Genomic DNA, 15,284 nt, shown 5'->3' on the forward strand with positions numbered 1-15,284 from the left:
GGAGTTACTGTGAGGGACGGGTACTCAACTTTACACACACACTCCGTTTTATTATGATAGTAATAATGAACTTTTATTTAAACGAAAGAACAACTTGGACTCGTATAACTCTTATTTTACAATGATCACTGCTCGAGTGTGTTAGCGTGGTCGCTAGAGCTGTGGCGTGAAGCGTGTCTCTCTTCGTTCGTGGCCAATAGCGTTCCCCCTCGAACATGGCGGCGCTCACTCGAGCATGGCGGCGCTCACTCATCCGAGCGCGGCATCAGAGACTGCTTCCTTGGTTTCCGTCTGGACGCACTCGCCGAGGGGGCCGGAGGCGTGTTACTTGGCGGGACCGACTGGGGCGCCACAGTACTGTCAGCAATCTTTTATCTCTTTTGCGCTGCCAAGTTCATGGACAGCTCTGTCCTAGGGAATTTTTAGTACTGGCAGTCAATTTACGAACACGGCCTAAGTAGGCCTCTTCCTCACTAGCGCTAGCAGCGAAAATTCACAACATCGGTTTCATTTTCGAGCACGGTTTTACAGCCGGAGTGCCCACCTGTCTATAAGACCGTGCGTTGGAGGCACGGAGCCACGGAGTATTAAGGGTATATATTGTCCGTCAAGCGCCTACGTCACAGTCCAATTTTAGTAGATGACTTTGAGCAAATTTCTCCTGCGTGGACCATTATGTTCAATTAGGTTGGTTTTATATATAAATCGCGTCGACTTCATTTCCGGGTTTGTATTTTCCGTCTACTACGGATATTGAGGGTCTGCGCCGATCACAGCGCTACCGCCCGGCAGATTTTTTTAGAACCACTTTTCGACTCGATACCCAACCAAGATTGTGCTCCTATTTAATGCTCCGTGGCTGCGACTAAACTACGAACATAGTGACCAGCCCCCTGACACACACTGCTAAAAGTGGTTCGCAAAATGTCCCTCGATTCTGCCGCCAATTTCCACCACTAGTGGCGCTGGTAGTTGTCTGACAAGCTTGCGCGCAGTCAGCGAGGGCAGCGAGCGTGTCAGAAGTCTACGAGCGCCACATAGAGAAACTAAAAAACGGGGACAAAACGCGTACAATTTTTTAGTATACGAGCACAGGTGAGTGTCAGGGGGATGATAGGGACTAAACCGAACCTTATACAGTCTGTAACTGCAATCATCATTTTAGTGCCGATTGGCTCAAACATTGAGATGCTCAGTTGTTCTGCGTCGTCATTTAGCCCTGGGCTCTTCGTAATACCTAGGATCTTGGAATATACTGCTGAGGAATGAGTAATTGGAGTAAAACTGCATTTAATGAGTCACGTACGGTGAATATATTTGAAACATTTACATTCGTTCATGTTAGTGTACAACAGAGGTAATGAAAATGTACTCGTGCAACATAAATACTGTCTCTGATTGCAAACTTTGATACGTTAGTCTATAATGCCGCCAACTCTCGTTTGAATTGCGAAAATTACCGTCATTTTTGCATTATTAAAAAAAAGTGAAATGGTTCGAGAGTCGCCGGGGTTACTTTACGCAATAAATATATAGCCAACATACATACTATTCAGTCACTTCGCTTATAACGGTGATATTGAAATTGTAAAACTAAATTCTCGCTTGGTAATAAACAATGCATATAGTTAAACACGAAGATTGGGATTAATGAAACGTACATATTTCAACAGTGAATCATTTTCTTCGCAAACCCAAGACTTCTTATGATGACATGCTACATCGTGCCAGTTCACTCCGTCGTTGTAAAATTGATTCAATACTGCCAAGCAGTTTTCAGGTGCTCCCCCTTGAAGCGCCTCACGGTTGTCTGGTTGGGGTTTGCCAATTCTGTTGAGAAACAACATATAGAATAAATATTTAACAACAATAATTTTATAGGATCATGAATTATACCCCAGCTACCCTGTACAGACACAAACAACATGTGCTTTTGTAAAATTTATACAAGAACAGTTGATTCATCGTATAATTAAACATTGCCATGTCTACCAATACGTGTAATTGATTGCTATCCTTTACCCTGTCACATGGGGTCTTTCGTGCTCGCATGATTTCTTGTTGTGTGTATATTTTGTAAAGACAAAGGTGCGCGGCTTTCTTCCTTTTAAGTAAAAAAAAGCGGCGGCGATCTGACAGCGCGCATAAGAGAGAACAGTGTACGTGCGACCTTCGCCGATTACGAAGCTATTGATATTTCCAGAAGGCATAAAAGACCCCAAGTGACAATTGACGTTTGTGAAACGTCACGGTTGCGATTTTTGGTTTTTACTGTTCTTTTCACTTACTTTATCGTAAACAATGTGTCTAATATGTGAATTTTTACCCAGGAATGGCTCAGAAGAATCAAGAGAAGAATTGTATAATTGTTGTATAATTGATGAAAAATTATAAATAAATAAATAAATAACTTTACATTTTTTCTTGGAAGCATAATTATTTAATTTCACTTTGCCCTTGACCCCCTTTAATTTAATTATTATGTTGAAAAATGGGAATTTTTGGAAAAAACGCGAAATATTTCAATTTCTTTGGATACTTTGTTATTGAAATTTTTTTTAAATAAATAATTAAGTAAACTAAATAATGAATTTTCAAATAGACGTCGCAAAAGAACAAGCATGAATTTTTCAGAATTTTTAGGAGCACTGAAAATAGCCAAAATAAGGGTAAGACGCGAAAGACCCTAATACTGGAAATCATGTGACAGAGTAAGGGTTATTTTCGAAGTGAACAGAACAGTATACTCCCATTATTTTCATAAACAATTTTTTCCGATCTGTAGGCTTACTTTTGATGTCTACAATTAGTATGAAACGAGCAAAAAAGAAAATGCTGATTTTATGTTAGTCAGTAAACCATTATCTAATATTTAATTCTGTTGACGGGTTTTTGGCCCTAAAACGTTTTCCAAAACTTACCCGCCACTTGGAGACCAGTCGTTTTGATTGCGGTCAGTTGTCGGTGCCAGCTTTTGAAGTTCGGCAGTCCAGAACCATCCATTAATATTTGGCGGCTGCAGATCAGGCCTGTCGCATCCTTTGAAATCGCAAAGGCGCCCAGAAGTCCATATGTATTTGATGTTATCTAAAATAAAAGGAAAGGAAATATATAACTACGACAAAAATTTTTGTAAGTGTTGAGAATCCATTTGCTACGACATTCAGTGCATTCTTCTACTGTTTTTCTATTCTACCTTATTTTAATCAGCAGTTTTCATTTATTAAAATTAAACTTAATCTTGTTTCATAGTATAACTATTTGAAATTGAAACGCACTCTGCACAATGCGGCTCTTGATAAACTCATTTTCAGCAGATGTTTCCAGAGATACTGCGTCCATACACCGTTGTCTACAGAAGTTCCTAGCGGCCAACCAATCGATTTCTTGACCAGCCGTTCGTGAATCTGCCCAGGAGAAATAGTAGCCTTTTCCATTGAAGCGTTCGTGAATCGTCCCTGAAACGTAAATTTATTTCGTATAAAAACAATTGAATACTTTTTCCAAACACGTCACTTACAATTAGTAGTAAAAAAAAAGCGTTGTAGTTACTGTTTTCCAGCATCTTAAATTAAAAAAATTTGAATTTTTGTCTGCTTCAATTCATTTTCAATGACATTGATCTCAGATCTCGAGTGTACTTTTCAAAAAATGTATTCCACATTAGTGAAAATAAATATTCAGATACAAAAAACGCAAAAAAATTTTTTAAGCTAAATCGGTCATCTTCGAGCTTCTTGTGAAACGCAAAACAAATTTACAAATTCTTATTTTCGTAATATTCGAGTTAATATTTCGACGGTGTATGATTATATGGTTGCTCTACGCCATGCAGGATCCGTCGCATTCTCAGAATATTCAGAAATATCCAGTTTTACAACATCGTAATAAAGCACCAATGCGCGCCATCAGAGATGCATTGACTCGCGGTTATGAGATAGTTTCTGTCAAAGTTGCACTTTGAAATTCCATAGATTTTTCGAAAACTTGTCAAGAAGTTCGATATCAGTTTTTTTCGTGATTTTTTAGGTATATTTCCCCCTTGCAAATCACGATTAAATACTATATTTGCTGAAAACGAATGACCTGTTACCAAATTGAATGAATATATAATGGAGTGTATTTTGAAAGATGAATTCTGTAGCATAAAGGGGACCGAAAATATCATCGTCTCAATGAGAGCATGTTTTGGGCTCTGAGGGCGTATGCTAAATTTTAACCTCATGCAACTTCAAAAATATCGACATTAGGAAAAGTATATCGAGTCCAAATTAATAGTCTCATCAACGGCCACGAAGTTCATCACAAGGGTGAGATGTGCTATATTCATGTGTTTTGATATTTTATCATGAAGAATTAGAATTAACGGTACATTGTGTGATCGAGTAAATTGTAAGTTCGGTCTTTTCTAACAATCTACGTAAAAACTGCACAATTAGTTTTACCAAGTTATAGGGGTTGATTAAATACAGGTACTTATTATCTTTACCGAAATTTGCTTTTTATTAATTACTTAATTATTGGTTAACATTCGGCATTGCTATTTTATATTTATATTATTAAGACTGAAACTGTAATTGACAGCCTCTTGATGGATACCGAACATAAGGCTACAGCGGTTTTTTTCTAAACACTCCTATCTCTCAGTGCTTTCAACAGCCAGAGTACGAACGACAAACCTAATATGAATATGATGGTCTCTCCCACCCGCACCTAGCATTTCCAGGCCTGCATACAAAATGTGTGCCGTGGTTTCTATTATGGGTGGGTTCATAATCTCTACTCGGTCCGGCGGTCCGCCGACGAGAGTGAGGTACTTCACGGACGCTATTGTAAACTTCGGCTGCGAATGAGTCAGCTTACGAACCTGCGCCCGCATTACGAAATTGTTTTTATTGCAAGATTGGCTGCACTTGTCGCATTTCGTAGACCATCGGGTCAGCCACATTCGGTCCGATTAGGACCGGTGACGTTATTTTAGCATACCGCCGGACCGAGTATGTTTATAATAGAAGGGGTAAGCAGCCATGTTGCGTTGGGTCCTTTAGCGGGAGTTGTGAAAATACACAGAAGTAAGCATCGCTGACCGAATATATTTTTGAGTCAACGTAAGCTTTGATCGAAAATATTCAATGACTGCGTATGCACTATGGTTCGGCAGCATCGACGGTGAGGGGTAAGGAAGAAACTGCATTATTTTACTATATACTGAGTTGATTTTAAATTCGGATAACTGTCAGTAAGCGTTGCAGTAAGTGCTGTGTAGCAAAATCACCCGTATACTCATTTGAATTCATTTGAGCAGCGACCAGGTCAACCCTGGGCTCAGCGTCCCCACATATCTTGAATTAAAAATGTGCATTACAGGTGTTGTACAGGATTTTTTACATCTACGTTCAACTCACACAGACGTTCTACGCATGTCTAGTTACTGGGAAATGGACAATTAGTGTCGTAGGATAACGAATTTGAAGAATGTAGAAATGGTAAGAAAAACAATTATTTAATATTAAGAGGGTGCTAGTCAGTCTTTGTCCACTGCGCAAATTATTACTCTTTTATCATTATCAAAGTCACGTATTACTGACGTGAGGAAGCTGCAGATGACGCAATGTCGAAAAGCTTTGTCGAAAAGGGGATTAGCATGCGAAGCGTACAGGGGTCCCTAGAAGTAGAATACAATAGTGTACTAGTAGTGTCGACTAGTGGACGCATACGTATACTTATTGCCTGAACTCTACGTAAGCCTTTGACTTTCATTCACCGCGGCAACGGCGTTTATCATCAATCCACTACCAAACGATAGCAATAACTGAATACATATTATAATCGAAAATACCGCGATGGACAAATACTTTACTATACTACTGATTAGAAAGGAACAGAGTTTGACCACCATAAGTCGTTATCTCTTTCTATATACCGATCACATTCTTCCGTATTTCATCTAAGTTCATACTATATGTATGCCAATGGCTATTATAAAACGTCAAAATTATTATTATTATAATATCGTGATGTATGACTTTCTTAGGATTTAAATATTCATGGTACATACTACGCCATTCTTAAGCTAATGTTTCACATGGAAACAAATTCCGCTTGCAGTGATGTGAAATCAAAATTAAATCATAGGTTTTTTTTCTAAATGTAATACAGCGTATCCTACTTCAAAAATAATGAATGAGTATCTTGGAAACTGTATAGGTGCGTTACATAAATTATAATATGTTTCAAAGCACGAAAATTTGTATTACGCTCTGTTAACCGCACATCGGAAAATGGAATGGAAAATTTACAATATTTTAATTACGCGGTGCAAAGATTGCATGGAAGAATGGCGAACTTGTGGAAAAAACGGAAATGAGGAAACAGTACCCTATCCTGGATTCAGAAACGTGCGTATCTACCAGGGCATTGCAACGTGAAACGAATACTGTGATTCATTACCCGCTGAACCATAAACTGTTTGTACAACACACTTTTCTGAAACTTTCCTAGTTTCGGAGATTTTGAAATGGTTTATTCAAAATAGTAAAACTGTATAATGGCACCTGTGAAAGTACTTTCTCATACAAATCGCTCCATCCATTCTGTAATCAACGGTATTGCCAATTATCCTACGTCTGTAGTTGAATATGAGGTCTCCATCACCAGTTATAAATTATGCAAATAATGTTACCGCAATTCTTTTATTGGACCGCTTAAAAGAATGCCAATGTTTTCTATTATCGTGACACACTTGTTTGAAATTCATGCCATTTCTAAACCACAGTATCGTTCATAATAGAACTTCCAACCATTTATGACTCACAAGAAAAGTTACGGCGGAATTAAGAGGGCACGTTAGTGAAACTGCAAACGATTTTCATTAATATGAAATTATTACAAATACCATGAAAAGTATTGTTCTCTCTCCTTATATTTATGTTACTCAGAAAGTTCCTAAATATTGACGTAGAGCAAAACAATGTCAAAAATTTGTATGGTTGAAAAAGCTCCTTACGTTACATCTTGTTTTACAAGGTATTAGAAAAAATCTTTGACTATTCTGATAGCATAAAGGAATTGGTACACAATTTATAATGTGATGATTACCTTTTCTTTCCAGCTGAAAAAAAGTTTAATCACCTGGAAATATGTTATTTTAGAACTGCTTTTCGAAATATAAATTTTGAAACATTCATTGGATATTAACTTTTTTTTATTTCCACTTGTTTCAGCGATTGAGTAGCATAATTAGGTAGTTATTCGTTACATTGAAAATTGGATACTAGCTTTTTGGTTCTCTACACTACCAGGAAATCTGTGGAATTACTTTAATGTTTCCTGAGAAAAATGACCTCGGAAAAAGCTTTTTGAAGAACACAAATCTTTCATGCCGCTTCAACAAACGTCTAGTGACATTATGAATACAAGCAATTTGGACGAACAGAAAAATACTTTGTTCTATAAAACTCTGTTCATGGTTAAAATTCCGCGTCAATCGAAAAAGCGGTAATTTCACTGACGTGTCCCTTTAAGTGCGGATTCAGTAATATTCTTTCTTTTAGGCATAATTCCCTTAAATTCCCTTATTAAATAATTCACTTAAATCCAACAAATGTCACGGAATTTCAAGTGAATAAACACATGATTTATTCTTCACCGCAAATTGTTGGAACAACTGTATAATGATTCATCATATAACCGTAAAATTCTTTTCTCAAAAGTGAAATCAGGCTCAGAAATCCAATTGTGGTCTTGAGTTATTTCTAGACACCTATTGTATTAGTCATGAAACTCCATGCCTCGGAATGTAGGCTGACTTTGGCTGTTGAATACTGAGAGAAAATGTTTATTCCAAGCGATGAAATAATTACTTGTGAATATTTGAAATTTTCCTATCTGCAGCTATAGGATTTCTAAGCCTAGCTAACGTCACAAAAATTGCATGCATCATAAAAACTGAACTTTGTTGGTAACAAAAAATTGCTAAGATATATAAAACAAGTTTTACCAGCAATTGAGCGCGTACATTTTCCCATGATACTGAACATGATCTTAAAAACCTAATACAAACGAGTCCATGAAATTATTGTTGTTATTAACAAGCATTTTGGTGAAATAATGTATAGAAATCGTAATGATAATCAACGTACATAACCCGATTTCTAAAACGATATGTTTCATTTTCAACTCCACAAATTTAAAAATACTTCACCAAATGTTTTTTCACCATTTATTATTTCATGTGGTTCAAATTTACTTCTTATGCAACGTCAACGTAAAGAAAATCTATCCATTTTGAGTCGCACCCTTTAGTATTTCATGTACATGCAACAGATCTGTCAATATCTAATAATCACTGAAAGGCACAGCAATAATTATTTCCCGCTCTTGAATATGATATTTGTAGGTTGTATGTTGGAAAATATTTGGGGGAGAATTCATCCATAAAATGGATGTTCTGAAAAAAGTGTATAGCTTGTCAGAAAAATTTAAAAATTGCTATATCGAACGGCTTCGCCGTATATCATTGTTATATCGTTTGCAATCGCACGTAGGGCTAGCAGTTCACAACTCAAAAAATTTTACATCTCCAGCTCCGGTACTGAGTGAAACTACGAATTTGCATATAGGCACACACGGCGAGATATATTATCCTGCACGTTGCGTCGCGTCGTTACAAGGTAAACAGCCTGATGCTCTCGACCTCGTGCTGAGGTCTGGGTTAAAGAAAAAATCATTGTTGATTTTTCAAAGAAACTTATACCATTTATAAATGCGCACGTGCCAAATTTACTGTGTCAGCTTCTCCAAGTCGAAGGCGGGATCAAATTTAGGCGAAAAATTTGAGTCTCGCTGGATACGTACAGTTCAGTACGTGCTTAAAATACTTATCAACGCTTTTCTCTATCAGGAATATTTCATTACATGGCGATCCATTGAAGTCACTATCAAACTTTCTAACTCCGGCAATAAGAGTCGGATACGTGCACAGCCGTTGTTCAATAGTCGTCGTTCAAAAATATGATCGGAACACGTATTTTCAAGTACTCGATATTCCGAATCTAGTTTAAATTCAACTGTTGCGTGTTTAATAAGTAACATTTAATTTCGTCTAGTTACTAGAAAATTTGGGCATAATGGGTATCGTTAGAATAACGATTTAAATATTATTGCAATTATAAAAAACTGTGGCACAAGTAACTTATATGTAATGAGATTTGTAGAGTTGTCAATACTATAAAATTTTATGGCTATTGCAACGTTGAATCTATTGAACGCGCTCGACTATAGAGAAATCAGTTCTATAGAGCAAATGTTTCACGAATATATTCTACAGACTCGTTTCTACAGAAATATTTTTCTACAGAAAGGAATTAGAGATTTACATCAGAAATAATCCTGCAAGAATTATTCTACAGGAGAATTGTTCTACAGAATATTTTTGTACAAAATATTTTTCTACAGGATATTTTATCTACAGAATATTTTTCTACAGAAAGGTATTCGAGATTCACATCATGGATAATCTTCCATGAATTATTCTACAGGAACATTATTCTACAGAATAATTTTCTACTCAATATTTTGCTAGATAAGATTTTTTTACAGATTGTGTTTTACAAAACGCACATTCAAAGCAATCATCGAATCGTCAGAATCATACATTTAATCGTCAATTTCGTACAATTTGATATAAATTAATCCGATTTAATTCAATGTAATTTAATTTAAATTATTTCTGCCAAATTTATGTGTGTGTTGACTGTGTTGGATGTGTAAAACTATAAAACCATTGGGTAGAAAAATTTCTGTAGAACATATTATGCGGAACATTTTCCCTGTAAAACTGATTTCTATAAAATCGAACGGCCTCTAATCTATAATATTTGCTTGGACAACTAAATTTTTTCGGTCTAATAAAGCCAACTTCAAATTATTGCAATACTTACAAGAAAATATAGTACGAGAGACTATAATGAAAAAGAAATAGTATCACATACTAGATTTTCTGATTATAGTCACAAAGCTTATTTTCGAGGTCAATGAAATGAGGCGTCTGAGAAGAAATAAGGATCGACTCAGTAATTACATCTTTGTCACGTAACATTTACACCATACAGTTCTGCAGGAGCTAAAAGTTACAGAATGGTCACATAAAATATTTTCCAGCAATCACCAGTACTATATTTCTTGGTTACGGCAAAAAATGAAAATAGTTAAGGACTGTATAATAGTAACCAATACTAGAAACACGTCTCGGTGTCATCACTTCGGTCAAGTTCACATTACATAAAGCAACAAATTTCTTCGTGTTGAAAAAGAAAAAACAGATCGGAGCTTGTGCTCATTCATTTACGTGCCTACACACATATAATAACAATGACGAATAACGAGCGGTACTTAAACCGCTCACCGTTATTTGGTATAATATTTGTACGCATAAATGTGTCACTAGCTTTATTTAAATAACTTGCGTGTCTCGGTTGGAAGCGTTTTTTTTTTGCAAACTGTCCGTAATATAGCGGGGATAATATTTTATCGATATACAGAGGAATTGTAGAAGGAATAGGGTGCAATCCTGTACATACTTCGCTGACGATTTATCGGAGAAGTAGAAAAAATTCAGTAGCCAGCGTCATTGTAAATTAAGTAAATTATGCATCATAAAATCTATGTAATTTTTCTTGTATCTTTTAAATAATTGCTCTCTCAACTGGCATTCATTCGGAGGCTTTCGTGGCAACTGCTAATCGGTGCAAAGATGTAATATAATTTTAGGTCTTACTCACTTTGCGCGCAAAGCCGGGGTATAGGTGGTTCGAGAATTCTTCCTGTAGGCTGAGGCTGGAATTGTGCCTTTGCCAGAACGGCCAATGCGCATAAAATAAATATGCGTAGCATGATTCTGGAAGTAGATCATACATTTCCGATTAGTATCAGGACTCTCGGGTAAGTGCTTTGCACATCGTGCATTAAACGGTTAGTGACAAGCTAACAGTATGCATTCAGCAGGCTTATGCATTATACGTATTTACTAGCGGGAGTAAGAAATTAATTTTCAAAATATGGTCAAGAAGTAAAACGCTGACAAGTCATCGAGACGTTCTCACGCGTTGAACTGCAGCAGACGACTTTCTTCAAACCGGTCTTACCGCGGGTGATCGCCGTAAGGGCCGACGGAATTCCTCTTAAGCCACCCAATTCCAGTTTTGCTTGAAAACTTAGTTTTGTATGCCTCTATATTACGTATGTGTACATCTGACATATCGACTTCACTATACACGTACGTACATACATACATACATACATACATAACTGGTTAAAAGAAATCATTGATTAGCTTAATAGAAAAGCTAGTGGTTGAAGAAATTCTCGTCCCATTAACCATTCTCCTCTTTTCCGTTATTCACCATCATTCACTCGTTTTATACAAAGACTCTACTGAACTATATAAAAACAATAATTCCATCTGTACAGTTCTCGCGATATTTTTCATATGCTGTTTACTCTGCATTGACAGAAGAAAGAGTTTGATTATATTTCAGAAAAATATTTAGCCTCTGTTGTACAACAGGCTAATGATCGGACATTCACACAAATAGATAAGTCAGGTAACTGAAAAGCGAAAAAAGAATGGACTAAGAATGTTAGTAAAGTACACGTAAAAGTAAAATGCAGATGCCGGAAGATGCTCACCTGAGAACGGTCACCAGTGGACTGAAGTGCTTTCTTTGGCACCCCTATATATACACAATCCTGGCCCCGAAGCAACCGCCTCGGTCAGTACTTTTACCAGCAGCATGTTATTTCCGATACCGCATTACTAATAAACGATTTCATCGTTCGACTGAGAATGTTTTGAGCCTCGGGACATCCGCTATAGGTACCACGTACGTATGTATATACATAAAACCACCTCTCGTTGGGCAAATATTCGGACTGTCGACAGCCTTATACCGTACTATACCTCGTAGAAAAGGTTACACCTGCTCAATAATTTTCACTTCATTTGCGCGCTGGGTAGTTACATTGTACCTAGATATATTGTGTATACTTATATTATCGCATCGAAGAATCGAACCATAGAGTGTTTCGGGTATCCGGGAAATTGTTGAAATATTGTCCCTGAAATGATTATCGAATTTTATTCATGCCCAGAAATTCATACCAAATTTTCTTAATGACTTTGGTATTTCGAATTACTTTTCAAGTGATTAATATTTTTCAATTTCGTATTCTCATATATTCGGAGACACTTGTTCTTTTTTTTTTTTTTTTTTTTTAATTCTGCTTCACATTACATGTTGTTGAGACTACAGTGAACTTGTAGCAAAAAAAAAAAAACGTTCAATACGTTATAAAGACTGATTCTTTCTAGAGTAATATCCGATATGTATCGCTAAGACTAGACTGTAAGTTAAAAGATGTGTGTAATTAAAAATAAGTTTCATTATTGTCGTATCTATTTTATTGTACACTCTGATTTCAGTCACTCGCTTTTACGTCGGCTGAGTATAATTAAATGTTGTAAAACATCCATGAACGAAATGTAAATTCAACTCGATTGCTAACTGATGTAAAGTAAGTATAAGATAATAATAACAATAATAATAACAACAACAACAATAATAATAACAACAATAATAATAATAATTTATTATACATAAATAATTAGTGAATAAATAAATACACAAGTTGAGTTTAAATATTTGTACTTAACGCGACGAAAAATCTTCATTGCTCACTACGGAATTCCAAGAGAAAAACTTTCTCGTCTTTTCATCGGTAAACGTGACGAGACCCACATAATGCACACGCTCGTATTCGTCTGTGTGCGTACGTTTTTATGACGTGTCAGTGCGTACGTGCGTGCGTGTGTGTATTTTTTAAGATACTTGTTATGTACGGATATTTTGAACTGTTTTCCAAGTATAATTGATATTTTCCTAAGGTACCTACAAAGGTATACGTCCGAGTGATTCGGCATAAGTATAAAACGCCAAACGCTGCGGTTCTTCTCGGTCTTCGTCGGGTTGATTTTGAAGACAATGACTGCTATCACCGCTCGCAGCACTATATACGCAGCCTTGAATCGGCCCGAAGTCTGAAGACCATAGGCTGCACTGCGTCGATCGTTCTGCAGGTTCAGGATGGTAATTAGCGGTTCGAAGAAGGTCAAGTTTTGACCGTAACCGATCGTCGTCGCAGCGCAGGTACGATCGGAGACAAGGCCAATTGCTTTTCAAACCGCTGCAGTACACTTTCGATTCCTGTGTACAAAAGCAATTTTTACACGACGTGCCGCGGCGACTTCACCACGGATTTGACCCACGTGATGTACCTGGAATATTATATCGTGTTAAGTTTACACTGCAAGCCTGCGCTATCGACGCTTTATGTATATTTACACGACGTCAGCGAAGAATGCTTAGCTATTTCTCTTATTCACACATTATGCGTATATACACTGTAGAATGTGACGATATAGGTGTGTGTTATGACGTATGATAGATACCCGAAGAAGAGGCTAATCTAATTTCCACTCTTGGCCAACCGTGATATGCACTAGCGACGTCCACTAAGGTAAAAGTAATCAATCAAAATATTTTTCAATTTCGGTCGAAAATATTCATTTAACTTTCACTTTTTACATCAAATAAGTACTTAGTACGTAAGACAATGATAACAATTGTATTCCGTCGTTCATGGGAGTAAAAAACAAAACACCGATTGTGAGGGAAAGTAATCGAGTCGGTTGATTAATCGAATTTGAAAAATAAACGATTATATTCCGTTAATCCGGAAAAAATAATCGATTATTTTTGGTCAATCTTAATATAGACTCGTAGTATTGAATATAGGTGCAGTCGGTACTTGCCAGCTCATTGTCAAATATCAGTGCAGTATGCATATAATATTGGTAAATATTGGTTGCACTAACAGTACCTGATTTCAGTTGTACGTATACATATGTATATAAAAGTTGAAAAAGTGGATAAAATTTGGAAATGAATATCTCGACAACTAATTATTCAATTCGATCTGGATTTATTTTATGACCAAGTATGTACATAAATCGAAGTTTACTTACATATTATTTTATGAGACTCAATTGACAGGATACATTGTTGTTGATAATAATATGAACGAATTTGGACGGTGACATGTTTTTTAGTGCCCACGATTTCTGAAAAATGGCTGGACCGATTTACTTAAAATTCGACACAATGATGTGAAACAACTTATCCTCTTTATCACTACCCCACTTCTTTCACTCATCATATTTCTCTTTTATTTCATTAATTAAATAATTGTCTATATTTTTTACGAAAAGTAAAATTTTGACTTCAAATAATTGCCATTTCCATGGAAACAAAGATACATGGCAAAAAGGATAATCTATCCGAAAATACTGACTCTAGGTTTAAAGTAAGTCAATTGAGTCTTTTTGAGATATCATAGGCGCTGCAAAACATGTCGCTGGGCAAAATGTTTAACGTTATCGTTAATAGCAATGCTATCTATCAATCAACTTCAATAAAATCAAAATGATAATGAAACTCAATATATATGCTTTTAATTAAAACAACCCCTAATTGAGTTATGTAATTGAATGACGAGGTATCAATTCCTGTAATTCATATACGTTGTCAGCTATCGTATACACCTGTTGAAGTGATGTAGGAGCTCTAATTGACTTATCAATATTTCAACAATAATATTTATTATTATAACGGTTTAATATTGTCGTATATTGTTAAATATTGAAAAAAATGTTGTGATCGTCTCTTTCAGCCAAAAAAACTTAGGAAGTAAATCCAATTTTCCAGTATGTTAGTATCACATCATTATTTTCAATTACGTTTTGTAGTTCTTATACAATGCTTCGATGTTTTTGGTGTCGTCTGAATGTGTGTGGAAGTAAGTAAGGCAGTAAGTACTGAAGAGCATTTACATGTAATCTATTCTTTCATATTCGCATCATTACCAGATCGTTTGGTAATTCAAATAGTGATTTTTAATCGTTTCTTCATTCTTTCATAGTAAACTCATATATCTTGGATCGTTAAAATTGCGATATTGTAGCATTATATGTATACAGATCTTCAAGTGTTTACTCGCAAGAAACATCACTTAGATGACACCTTCCGACTTCGTCCTGATTTATACGTATTATAAAGCAAAAAAAATTAACCAACATGTATATTTTTCATCGCGTGTAATTCGTGTTTAAGGGGTGAAATAAATATCCGCAGGTGGCCGTATAAGAGGTCAGTTTTACTGGTTCACTC

At 36.1% G+C, this 15,284-nt stretch overlaps 1 protein-coding gene across 1 annotated transcript; it reads right to left on the bottom strand.

Moving 5' to 3' along the window:
* Nucleotides 1–1,289: 1,289 nt before the first annotated feature.
* LOC124182980 lies at nt 1,290–10,929 on the bottom strand. The gene is made up of 4 exons (XM_046570872.1): nt 10,782–10,929; nt 3,279–3,458; nt 2,922–3,087; nt 1,290–1,830 (listed from the first exon to the last, which is right to left on the bottom strand). The coding sequence occupies exons 1-4, from the start codon at nt 10,891–10,893 to the stop codon at nt 1,629–1,631; spliced, it is 660 nt and encodes a 219-aa protein (XP_046426828.1). The 5' UTR covers nt 10,894–10,929; the 3' UTR covers nt 1,290–1,628.
* Between the last annotated feature and the right edge of the window lie 4,355 nt (nt 10,930–15,284).

The sequence above is a fragment of the Neodiprion fabricii genome, chromosome 5, assembly GCF_021155785.1.
Source record: "Neodiprion fabricii isolate iyNeoFabr1 chromosome 5, iyNeoFabr1.1, whole genome shotgun sequence".
Classification (NCBI taxonomy): Eukaryota; Metazoa; Arthropoda; class Insecta; order Hymenoptera; family Diprionidae; genus Neodiprion; species Neodiprion fabricii.

Excerpts from the sequence above, each read along its gene's own strand:
- LOC124182980 (XM_046570872.1), bottom strand. The coding sequence starts at position 10,893 with ATGCTACGCATATTTATTTTATGCGCATTGGCCGTTCTGGCAAAGGCA. Across the intron at positions 3,459-10,781 it reads ACCCCGGCTTTGCGCGCAAA|GGACGATTCACGAACGCTTC; the intron begins GTGAGTAAGACC and ends TTTACGTTTCAG. Across the intron at positions 3,088-3,278 it reads CAAGAGCCGCATTGTGCAGA|ATAACATCAAATACATATGG; the intron begins GTGCGTTTCAAT and ends CTTTTATTTTAG.